This window comes from Narcine bancroftii, chromosome 6, assembly GCF_036971445.1.
Source record: "Narcine bancroftii isolate sNarBan1 chromosome 6, sNarBan1.hap1, whole genome shotgun sequence".
Classification (NCBI taxonomy): domain Eukaryota; kingdom Metazoa; phylum Chordata; class Chondrichthyes; order Torpediniformes; family Narcinidae; genus Narcine; species Narcine bancroftii.
The window spans coordinates 62,197,836-62,210,894 of NC_091474.1; the positions used below are offsets into that span (position 1 = coordinate 62,197,836).

At 42.3% G+C, this 13,059-nt stretch overlaps 1 protein-coding gene across 2 annotated transcripts in view; it reads right to left on the reverse strand.

Moving 5' to 3' along the window:
• Window positions 1-336: 336 nt before the first annotated feature.
• The window catches only part of cog2 (component of oligomeric golgi complex 2), a 93,629-nt gene continuing 80,906 nt past the window's right edge, over window positions 337-13,059 (reverse strand). For both annotated transcript variants that reach the window (XM_069885054.1, XM_069885053.1), the window contains 2 exons: window positions 3,927-4,107; window positions 337-907 (listed from right to left, as the gene is read on the reverse strand). In XM_069885054.1, coding sequence (XP_069741155.1) covers window positions 806-907; window positions 3,927-4,107 — 283 coding nt within the window. In that variant the 3' untranslated portion in view covers window positions 337-805. The remainder of the gene's footprint in view (window positions 908-3,926; window positions 4,108-13,059) is intronic.

Consider the following 13,059-nt stretch of genomic DNA (forward strand, 5'->3'; position numbering starts at 1 on the left):
CAGTGACCTCTCCACCATCGCTGCTGATTGTCAGCTCCTTCCTGTCCTCAGAATTATATGCAACACACCCTGTTACTGGGACAGCCATGAGTCAATTTCACTGGGGCAAGGTGCTGCCATGCCAAGTTTCAAAACATCCCCATTCACTGGACAATCCAGTTAATTATCTCCTTGCTCTAATAGCTCTAATAGGCAGAATGAGACACATCTTACTGCCTTGACTCTTGTGTGTTTAACTAATTTCCATTTCAAGGCATCTAGATCTCTTTTCAGCACCCTAACCATTCTGCAACAATAAGTTCCACGTTCCAGCCATTACTCAGGCAAAACAAAATCAAGAGTTCTGTGTTAATTTATTTAAATATGTCGATAAATCAATGGCAGAGCAGAAATTAGAATAATTATTAACTTTACATTCTTACCCACTATTAAAAGAAAAATCATAATTCTAGTGTTTGAAGTTTCAATTCCAAATACATTTCAAGTGCTTGAAAATAAAAATTGCACTTGCTTGACGCAGCTACTAAAATTCTGCATCCTCAGTAGGTGGTCCAATTCTCCACTCAAATATTAACAAATCAATTATCATTCATAACTACTGATATTGCACAATCTTCTTTAGACATTTACAAGCTGCAGTCCCACTTTCACAGATGTTTCACTGCAGACAAGACTTTAGGAAGAGTAGGAGTGAGGTTTGCAATTCATGTTGTGAATTACAGGTGTGAACTGAAGTTCTGAAGTGGCAGACTTGTTTACTGTAAAGTTCCAGCTGGATAGTGGAGTTGTTATTTCCTCCTGGCCATCAGACAGGGTCTGCTGTAGCCACAGCTTTTGCAGCTTGTGCAATGTCCAGCAGAGCTGCAAACTGTGTGAAGGATGACATCTGCAGACCCATTTTCTGGACCTGGGAAACAGAAAGGCAATGATGAAGATCAACCAGCTCCACAACTAATACATTTACAATAGTGAACTATTACCACAGGTATTAAAGTATCACCAGAACAACGTGAATGAGGGCCTATACTGCCATTACAGCAGTTTGGGCAAAATTTCCTCTCACGAAACAAGTGTCCATTTTTCTTTCGACTCTCATTGCTTGATGGTGTGGCTTTGGATTATGGGATAATATCAATATAGACAGTTTTCTGGGAACACAATACCTTTCTACCCCATCCCTTCCACCCCAGAAAAGAAGGAGCTGCCTGCACTTACCTTTCTCTTTCATAATAACGCTCAAGATTAATGGTGTAAATCACATACTGGATTTCTAAATTGTGAAATTTTAAAATTCGAATTACATGTTAAATTTAAATTAAGTTTAAATTTAAATTTTAAATTTTAATTTTTTTAAAATTTAGACATATAACATAATACCAGCCATTTCGGCCCACAAATCCGTGCTGCCGAGTTTACACCCAATTAACCTACAACCCTGGTGCATTTCAAATGGTGGGAAGAAACCCAAACGTACATACTCCTTACAGACAGCGCAGGATTCAAACCACAATCCCAATCGCTGGTGCTATAAAGGCATTGCATTACTTGATACACCCACTAATGATTTTGGTAAAGATGGTTAGTGAAAGTGTGTTTCCATTGAATTGTAAATGGGCACCAAAGAGCACCAGAAACAGATGCAGGGAACATATTCTCAGGCACTGGCTTTCCTTACACAAATATTAATCCAATTCGCTTTTAAATTATTTAAAATCTGTCAATGGACTCTTTTTTTTCCCCCCAAAAACATGCTATGTTCTAAGAATTTCCATTTGAAAATTTCTCATCTTATATCCATCTGAAGGAAATGCCATTTTTACTGTCACTTGAATACACTTGAAAGAACAGGAATTTGATAAATTTTTTGGAAAAAATAAGTGATGAGAGACACATTGGAGTCACAAAGTTTCCTTCTGTGCTGCGTAACAGCAGCCCAAATACAGAAAAATCCCCATTATCCGGCATTCAATCAGCCGACAAAAATACAACAAAACATTTTTCTTAACAATAAATAAAGTCTAAAATTGTAGAAGTAAATGTTTTCTGAACCAACACACAACCCCTTGGTGAAGATGGGAGCAAACATTGAGCCAGTCGTGCCCTGCCCACAACAGCTGTTTGATTAAAGTTGAATAAAATGGTGGCACCAGGATGAAGAGCTGTTTGCTAGGACAACATTCTTCCTACTGATTTGTCTTCATATCCCCGTCTGGTAAGGCTCTTTATCTTAATTAGTGTTAGATATATTAGTAAGGCTTTATCAGTAAATTTGGGGAGGGGTTAATTAAGCACAGTTAGTATAGTGGGTAGCACACACTGTTACAGTGCTAGCAACCAGGGTTCAAATTTAAAGGAAAGTGCACCGAGGGCCTGATCGGGACACTGGTGTGGAGGTGAGTCGGGTTGCGCTGAAGGCCTACCGGGACACGAATCAGGTTTGTTCCGAGGGCCTGACCAGGACACCGGGTGAAGAGCCAGTCGATGCCGCTCGCTGCTGGGGTGACTCTCCCAAAGTATCTCCCTATCCCTGCCTAATAAGAGTCTATATCTTTATTTGTATTAGGTTTATTAGTAAGGCTTGATCTGTAAACTTGGGGGAGTGGGGATTAATAATGAAGGCAGCTTGGTTAGTCTAGCAGCGACTGCAATGTTGTTACAGCGCCAACGACCAGGGTTCAAATTTAAATTTTGTAAGTTAAGGGAATTACTTGATTAAAGTGAACTTTACATAATTAAAGACAACAATACTGAATTTTTCCCCATTACTTTGCATTTTACACTGTCTTGTCTTTTAAACGGTGTATTAATTACGCATTGTAGGAGCGAGACTCAATCAACTAGAAATTTTGCATTTCTGGCATCTGTGATCCCCGTAGGTACCAGATAATGGGAATTTTACTGTATCTAATAAAAGTTTTACATGCATTTCTTTCAAAGTTTTAATAATATTTCAGTAACAAGACTAAAATTGGTAAATCAAATACAATGCATATTAATGATTTAATGTTGAGAAGCAAGGCATGATTTCAGTATAAAAAAATTAATAAAAATATGCTAAAAAAAAAAATTGGTGTTAAAATATGCTGAAAGAGGAAGATAGGTCACTGATTTGGTGCTATTTTGAAAGCAAGCAGATAGCCTAAATCATAAAGAAGTACATTAAACATACCAATTGGACATTAAAATGTAAGTTCAGCTGTGCGGCTGAAGAGGCAGCAAAAACAATGGAAACAATTCCATGGTCTCTCAGTGTCTCTGAAGGGACTCTCTTTTGCTTCTCTTTCTCTTGCTATTGGGGTTCCAAACACTGCTAATGGCACTTCTTTGTGTGCCTTTAAGGAAGGCACGGGTTGATGAATTTCATGTATTAGTATGTGACAATAAAATAATTTTAGAATTTTAAATAAATCAGGGGAGAACTACAATGAAGTTATACAAAGAGAACAGAAGGGGAGCTTGAAATATTTAATGGACTACTGTATGTCAATGAAGAAATTACATTTGTAACAGATTTGTAACAATACATTAAGTTGGGGATCCGACTCATGCAAAATTCAAATCTGCGACTGCAGATCGCAAGGAATAGCTCAATCTTCAAAACAAGAAAAAGGGCTAAGTAACAAATAAGTGGAATAGATCTTTGAAGTGTCCTGCAGATGGGTGCCATTGCAAGATCAAAATTAAAGAAAATGTAAAATATGGAGTGAAGAAGAGTGAAAACCAACAGGAGGAAGAGAAATGTCTTAGACATACAGCAGTCACCATCATCTTTGATTAGTACATCTTATTTGCATTGGATGTAATTTCTTAATAGATGTGCTTATAATATGAGAATCAGTATACCAGCCAGTTCCAAATTATTTCCTACATTTTCCCACAGAAATCTTGCCCCAACTGAATGAAACCTTGCAACCATAGTTACTTACTTGATCCCACAGGTACTCAACATCCAGAGCAAGTTGCAACCTGATTTTGTTATCATCACTGATGCCGCTATTTGTGCCAATGTTACTTGGAATTGCAGATTTCCTTGCTTGCTTCAGTCGCTTGAGACTCTCCTCCATCTTTTTAACTGAGCTTAGAACATCAGAAACTGTTTCATAATACCTGTAAAGAGGAAGCAGCAGCCTGAATTTATTGAATCATTTGTTGTGTTTATAGAGGGCTTTTTGGCCAATCATGAATTTATCAATCAGAGAACATCTTCCTTTCATCCAATCCCAATGTTAGGAAATCGTTTCAACAACCATTGATCCTTCAATAATGAAGATTTTAGGAACCAGAAACAAATGCCCTTCAAAGTAGCTGCAAGGTTGACTAACCATCTGCTCTTAGCACTATCACTATTCTCCTAAGGAATGACTATTTAAAACATGATACAGTACAGCCAGGGCTGGCCAACCTCATCATTTTGAATTTAGACAGCCAGCATTGTAACAGGACATTTTGGCCCACAAATCCATGCTACCCAATTAACCTACACCCCCAGTATGTACTCTTGGGCCAAAATGGCCTGTTACTGTGCTGTTTGTCTAAATTAAAAATTAAAAGGCTGGCTACACCTGGCACAGGCCCTTGTATGCACAATGTTGTTGCAACCTATGTAAACCATCAATCTAACTATTCCCTCCATAACCTCCATTTTTACCTATATCGGTCCCTATTATATCAGCTTATACCACCACCCCAACAATACATTCGAGGCACCTACCACTCTGTGCAAAAAAAAAAACAATGTCCTCTGGTATTGGCCATTGCCATCCTGGGAATGTTCACATGCCTCTCAATCATATAGTCCTTGATTAAGTCGTCTCTCATCCTCCATCACTCCAAAAGAAAAGCCCTAGCTCAATAAACCTTTGTACTGGGAACCAGCAAGACTTCTCACACTATTTCTGCCACTGTACCTAGCTATCACTGAAAAAATTACTTTAGGACAGCCATTCTCAACCTTGTGTTTTGGCTATGGCTCCCTTAGCACTCTGCTAAAGGTTTATGGGCCCTCTTCCCTGTGAAGCAGTCAAAGTTTAGTTGCTTTTTTCCAACTTTTCTCCTACCCCTGATACACCTTGGGCCCAATTATTAAGGATTTCAGTCCCCTTAAATGTGCTGTGGCCCCTGAGGAGGGGTTGGGGGCGAATGGCACTGGTTGAGAATGGCTGTTTTAGAAGATCAGATCCGTTATTCTTAAACTATTTCAGGACAAAAAGAATTCTAATATTTGAAATAAATTCAGTCTAAGCCTGAAGATACATCTGATGCAACAAAATAGATTTATCTAGCACTTTTAACAGAATAAAATGACCCAGGGATTGGATTTGAAAGAGGTGGCTTTCTACAATGAAGAAGCAGACAGTTTAAGGGAGGGATATTCAGAGGTTTGTGCCATAGTAGCTGAAAGAATATCCATCATGTTTGGTGGACACAATCAATGATCACAAATAGTGATGAAATGAATTGCCAGTGGTAATGTGAGTAAGTCAGGAGAACATGATCCAGTCCTCATCGAGAGCTCAGAAGTGGAGAGGGTCAAGAACTTTAAACTCCTGGGTGTCAATGTCTCCGAGGATCTGTCCTAGAGCCTCCATGTTGATGTGATCATGAAGAAGGCTCACCAGCAGCTATACTTTGTGAGGTGTTTGAGGAGATTGGTAAGTTACCAAAAACTCTCAAAAACTTCGACAGGTGTACTGTGGAAAGTATTCTGGCTGGTTGCATCACTGCCTGGTACGGAGGCGCCAATGCTCAGGGCAAGAAAATTATCTCCAGAAGGTTGTTAACTCAGTCTGTGACATCATGGGGGCCCGACCATTCTATCGAAGACATCTGCAAGAGGAGAGGTCTTAAAAAAACAGCCTCTATCCTTAAGGACCCCCACCACCCAGGCCATGCCCTCTTCACTCTGCTCTTTCTTTCTTTGGCTTGGCTTCGCGGACGAAGATTTATGGAGGGGGTAAAAAGTCCACGTCAGCTGCAGGCTCGTTTGTGGCTGACCAGTCCGATGTGGGACAGGCAGACACGATTGCAGCGGTTGAAAGGGAAAATTGGTTGGTTGGGGTTGGGTGTTGGGTTTTTCCTCCTTTGCCTTTTGTCAGTGAGGTGGGCTCTGCGGTCTTCTTCAAAGGAGGCTGCTGCCCGCCAAACTGTGAGGCGCCAAGATGCACGGTTTGAGGCGTTATCAGCCCACTGGCGGTGGTCAATGTTGCAGGCACCAAGAGATTTCTTTAGGCAGTCCTTGTACCTTTTCTTTGGTGCACCTCTGTCACGGTGGCCAGTGGAGAGCTCGCCATATAATACGATCTTGGGAAGGCGATGGTCCTCCATTCTGGAGACGTGACCCATCCAGCGCAGCTGGATCTTCAGCAGCGTGGACTCGATGCTGTCGACCTCTGCCATCTCGAGTACCTCGACGTTAGGGGTGTGAGCGCTCCAATGGATGTTGAGGATGGAGCGGAGACAACGCTGGTGGAAGCGTTCTAGGAGCCGTAGGTGGTGCCGGTAGAGGACCCATGATTCGGAGCCGAACAGGAGTGTCGGCAAAGACTCAGAAACCTGGCCAGGAATCCTGGGCAAGCATGGCGTCGGCAAGTGCAACGACAATGGGCGCCTCCTGTTGGAGCTCTGCGCAGAACAGCGGCTTGTCATTACAAACACCCTTTTTCAGCAGAGGGACAGCCTTAAGACCACCTGGATGCATCCCCGATCCAAACACTGGCACCTCCTGGACTACATCCTGGTGCGAGAAAGTGACAAACAAGATGTGCTCCACACCAGGGTCATGCCTAGCGCGGAATGCCACACTGACCACCGGCTGGTTCGCTGCAAGCTCAACCTTCACTTCAAGCCAAAGCCCAGGAACAATAAAGCCCCCAGAAAGAGGTTCAATGTTGGAAAACTGCAGTCAGACGAAGCGAGAGGAAACTTCCAGGCAAACCTCAAAGCAAAGCTCGACGTTGCAACCCGCCTCACGGACCCGTCCCCTGAAACCCTCTGGGATCAGTTGAAGACTACCATACTGCAATCCACTGAAGAGGTACTGGGCTTCTCCTCCAGGAAAAACAAGGACTGGTTTGACGAAAACAGCCAGGAAATCCAGGAGCTGCTGGCAAAGAAGCGAGCTGCCCACCAGGCTCACCTTACAAAGCCGTCCTGTCCAGAGAAAAAACAAGCCTTCCGTCGCGCATGCAGCCATCTTCAGCGCAAACTCCGGGAGATCCAAAATGAGTGGTGGACTAGCCTAGCCAAACGAACACAGCTCAGCGCGGACATTGGCGACTTCAGGGGTTTCTACGAGGCTCTAAAGGCTGTGTACGGCCCCTCACCCCAAGTCCAAAGCCCGCTGCGCAGCTCAGACGGCAAAGTCCTCCTCAGCGACAAGATCTCCATCCTCAACCGATGGTCAGAACACTTCCAATCTCTTTTCAGTACCAACCGCTCAGTCCAAGATTCCGCCCTGCTCCAGCTCCCTCAACAGCCCCTAAGGCTAGAGCTGGATGAGGTTCCCACCCTGGATGAGACATATAAGGCAATCGAACAACTGAAAAGTGGCAAAGCAGCAGGTATGGATGGAATCCCCCCAGAAGTCTGGAAGGCTGGCGGCAAAACTCTGCATGCCAAACTGCATGAGTTTTTCACTCTGCTACTATCAGGAAAAAGATACAGTAGCCTAAAGACGAGCACTCAGCAGCACAAGGACAGCTTCTTTCCCGCTACTGTCAGAATCCTGAATGGTCAATGAACCAGACACCGCCTTACTTTGACATTTTTGTGCACTTTTTTTTGTAAGGTGGTTTATATGAATGTTTGCTTAGTGAGGTTGTTGCAAAACAACAAATTTTGTGACTTGTTCATGACAATAAATTCTGATTCTGAAGTGATGTTGGGCGGAATCAGAAAAGTTCTGTGCTCCTCAACTTTGTGATGGGTGGGAGGAGTCACGTGATGGCAGTAGTGGCCGGTAGGGTAAAACCAGCCCTCTTCAGAAAATAAGAAAAAAAGTTAAAAGACAAAGTTCAATAAATACAAAATATAAGAACTAAAAGATAAAGTTGCAAAGAAGAGAAAGAAAATGGCACCTAAGAAGGAAAAAGTAAAAACAATGGGAAAAAAAGGAGACACCAGAAAAGAAAGGAGAAGGCCTTACCTGCACGAAGGAACAGGGAGCCGAGATGGAAAAGAGCACCCGATCTCCGAGGTTGGTGACGGCACTACAGAGTTGCGGCCCCCCAACCGGTGAACTGCAAAAATGGCTCTCAGAGTCAAACAAAAGTGCGCAACTGCACATGCGTGAAGAGTCATGCATGCACAGTGGGCAATCTAAGGTAAAGGAAAATACCGATGGGAGGGGGGCTCAACCAAGAAGTTGGCAACCACGGCGCACCCAGCTGAGGGATGCCCGACACCAGGGCTCTCAGCTGGAAGATGAGGAAGGCGGCAGGAGAGGGAGTGAAGTACCAGGTGAAAAAGAAAGTCAACAGGGTGAAAGGAAAGAGGAGCAGCAGCAGAAGGCTCGACAGATGAGCAGCTCAGAAAAGAGGACAACAGCAAGAGGCCAAGCAAGAAGAGACCCAACAAAGTGAGACAAGTTACTCATCAGAAAAATCAGAAGAGACACAGATACAAAGAAGACACAAACACAGGTACAGACACAGAAGAAGAGAAAGAAGACCAAGATCTTCTCAGAGAGATAGAAGGTAAAACAGATGGACAGAATATAGATAAAGCTTTTTTTCAAGAACCAATGAGAGCATTAAAAGAATGGTTGGAATTTAGTGCAATTAAAAGAAAAATGAAAAGAACAGAAGATAAAATGCAAAGATTAGAGCTAGTCATGACAGAAATAGGGAAAAGAGTAGAAAATGTGGAAGAACGAGAAACGGCTGTAGAAATGGAAGTGAATGACTTAAGAAGAAAATTGGAAGAAAGTGATAAAAAAATTAAAGAGACACAGAGTTGTTAGCTCACAAAATTTATATGTTGGAAAATTATAGTTGACGAAACAAAATAAAAATAGTGGGCCTAAAGGAAGATGAAGAGGCACAGATATGAAGGAATTTATAAAAGAATGAATCCCAAAGGTCCTGGGAACGACAGAAATGCAGGAAGGAATGGAAATAGAAAGGGCACACAGAACACTAGCTCTGAAACCACAGACACATCAAAAACCAAGATCCATCTTAGTAAAATTTTTGAGATATACGACAAGAGAAAATATACTGGAGTGGGCAAGGAATAAAATTAGAGAACACAATAAACCATTGGAATAAAAGGGTCAAAAAATATTTTTTTACCCAGACATAAGTTTTGAACTCTGAAAGAGGAAGAAGTTTAATACAGCAAAACTGATCCTATGGAAAAAAGGTTATAAATTCATGTTAAGGCATCCAGCTGTGCTTAAAATATTTATCCCTGGGGAGCAAAACAGACTTCTTGAATCCGGAAGAAGCACAAGAATTTGCAGGACGCTTGCAGGACAGAAGGAGAGATGAAAAGATGTAATAAGAATGAAGAACGGCGATAAAATATATATAAAGATGTAAAAACAATGTATATGTAAAGAACTAAAGAAGGGAAAGAGAAGGGAAGGAAGGAAGGAAGGGGGAAAAAAGGGAGAACTTTATTAAATGTGTAAAAAAAGGTGTTTTCTGACGGGGGTTGGGGGGGGGGGAGAGAATAACCGTCACTTCGAAATCAGTTGACGCTTGCGAGCAGGTTCACAATCTAAATGGAAAGGGGAGTTCTGGTTGTCCAGCAAGGGATAAGGGGCAACTCAGAGAGGGGAGTATATTTGGGGTTAAGGGAATATTGGATGTGGGAGTTGTTGGAGTATTTTGTATTTTAAATGTGTTGTCATACATTGAGTTTAAAAAGGGAAAACTGAGAGATGAAAATGGTGAAAAGGGGGATGGTGGTGGTGAGGAAGCGGAAATGAGGTGTAAAAAGGATGAGATGGTCACGTTGAACTATATGACTATAAACATTAATGGAATACATAACCAAATTAAAAGGAAGAGACTATTAAATTTCCTGAAAAATGAAAAAAATAGACATAGCATTTGTGCAGGAAACGTATCTAACTGAAGTGGAACATAACAAATTAAAGAGAGACTGGGTAGGACACGTAACGGCAGCATCATATAATTCAAAAGCTAGAGGTGTAGCTATATTACTTAATAAAAATGTACCAATCAAAATAGAAGAGGAAATAATAGATCCAGCAGGGAGGTATGTAATGATAAAGTATCAGATATATCCAGAATTTTGGAATTTGCTCAATATATATGCATCTAATGAGGAGGATCAAATGTTTATACAAGATTTTTTTTGAAGATTGTAGATACACATGGAAATATATTGATAGGAGGGGATTTTTAACCTTAATTTGGATCCAATGTTGGATAAAACAGGACAAAAGACTAGTAAAAAAATAAAGTGGCCAAATGTAAGGTTAAATCAATGCAGGAAATGAAACTTATGAATATATGGAGGAGGCAGCACCCAAGAGAGAAGGAATTCTCATATTATTCGAGTAGGCATAAAACATACTCAAGGATTGATATGTTTTTTGTTGTCGGACCATATTCAAGGGAGAGTTAGAAAAACTGAATATAAAGCGAGATTACTATCTGATCATTCACCCCTGTTATTAGCAATAGAATGGAGGACATCCCACCAAGAACATACCTTTGGCTTGGCTTCGCGGACGAAGATTTATGGAGGGGGTAAATGTCCACGTCAGCTGCAGGCTCGTTTGTGGCTGACAAGTCCGATGCGGGACAGGCAGACACGGTTGCAGGGGAAAATTGGTTGGTTGGGGTTGGGTTTTTCCTCCTTTGCCTAAACTCCATGCTACTTAAAAGGCAGGAATTTAGAGAGTTTATTGAACGCCAAATTAAAACATATTGTGAAATAAATACGAAATCAGTGAAAGACAAATTTATATTATGGGACGCAATGAAAGCCTTCATTAGAGGGCAGATAATAAGTTATGTCTCATAGAAACCCCTGAAGTCGCCAATGTCGGTGCTAAGCTGGGTTTGTTTGGCGAGGCTAGTCCACCACTCATTTTGGACCTCCCGGAGTTTGTGCTGAACATGGCTGCATGCGAGAAGGAAGGCTCGTTTTTTCTCTGGCCAGGAAGGCTTTGCAAGATGAGCCTGGTGGGCAGCTCGCTTCTTTGCCAGCAGCTCCTGGATTTCCTGGTTGTTTTCATCAAACCAGTCCTTGTTTTTCCTGGAGGAGAAGCCCAGTATCTCTTCAGTGGATTGCAGTATGGCCGTTTTCAGCTGAGCCCAGAGGGTTTCAGGAGACATGTCCGTGAGGGAGTTTGCATCCTCGAGCTTTGCTTGGAGGTTTGCCTGGAAGTTTCCTCTCACTTCGTCTGACTGCAAGTTTCCAACACTGAACCTCTTTCTGGGAACTCCACTGTTCTTGAACTTTGGCTTGAAGTGAAGGTTGAGCTTGCAGCGAACAAGCCAGTGGTCAGTGTGGCATTCCGCGCTGGGCATGACCCTGGTGTGGAGCACATCTCGTTTGTCTCTTCCTCGCACCAGAACGTAGTCCAGGAGGTGCCAGCGTTTGGATTGGGGATGCATCCAGGTAGTCTTCAGGCTGTCTCTCTGCTGGAAAAGGGTGTTAATAATGACAAGCCACTGTTCGGCGCAGAGCTCCAACAGGAGGCACCCGTTGTCATTGCACTTGCCGACACCATGCTTGCCAAGGATTCCTGGCCAGGTTTCTGAGTCTTTGCCGACGCGAGCGTTGAAGTCGCCAAGGATGACAACCTTGTCGGCTGTAGAGGTGCGCTGGATGAGGTTGCGCAGATCAGTGTAGAACTTGTCCTTTCCTGCTGGTTCCGCCTGAAGGGTTGGAGCATAGACACTGATGAGAGCGATGCGTCGCTTGTTTTGAAGGGGGAGTCGCATGGACATGATCCGGTCAGAGTGGCCTGTCGGGAGATTTTCGAGTTTGGAGGCAATGGAGTTCTTGACCACAAAGCCAACACCAGATAGGCGTCGTTCAACCTGAGGCTTGCCAGACCAGTAGAGTGTGTAGCCCGCGCCGCGTTCTTGGAGGCTGCCTACATCTGCAAGGCGGACTTCGCTGAGAGCGGCTATGTCGAGTCTGAGGAGTTCATGTGCGATGAGGGCAGACCGACGTTCAGGTCGGTGGGTGTCAGCCTTGTTTAGCATGGTTCTGATGTTCCAGCATGCTAGCTTGAATTTGTATGCATCTTTTGAGGGAGAGGGTGGACATATCCTCGGGCCTGCGCAAAGGAGCTTTTAGGTGGAGTGCAGTGTGCACAGTACTGGCCCCACCCTTTACACCCATGTAACTAAGATGAAAAAGGACTACAATCGGGAAATAAAACAGTTGGAAAGGGAGATAGTAAATATAGAAAAGGAACTAGGAAAAGGGGATGATATAACGAAAAGGAGAGAATTGGCGGACAAAAAAAAATACGAAACATACAAGGTGGAGAAGAACATAATGAAAATAAAGCAAAAGTATTACAAACACATAAAATATTAGCCTGGCAACTTAAAATAGAACAAGCTAAAAGAACTGTATTGGCATCAAGGAAAAAGGACAAACAAATTACATACAACCCAATAGAGATTAATGAGAACTTTAAGGAATTTTATGAACAATTATACCAAACTGAGAACGAGGGGAAAGATGATAAAATAGAAGAGTTTTTAGCTAAAATTGAACTGCCGAAATTACAAGAAGAGGAACAAAACAAACTGATAAAACCATTTGAAATAGAGGAAGTTCAGGATAGATTATAAAAGGTGCCGAACAATAAAACGCCTGGAGAGGATGGATTCCCAATAGAATTCTATAAAACATTTAAAGAGTTATTAATTCCTCCTCTCCTGGAAGTAATGAACCAGATAGAAGAAACACAAAACTTGTCAGATTCATGTAAGACAGCAATAATTACAGTAATACCAAAGATGGGGAAGGATCCATTAACACCAGCATCATATAGACCAATATCTCTACTTAATTCAGATTATAAGATAATAGCAAAATTATTAGCATACAGATTGGCCG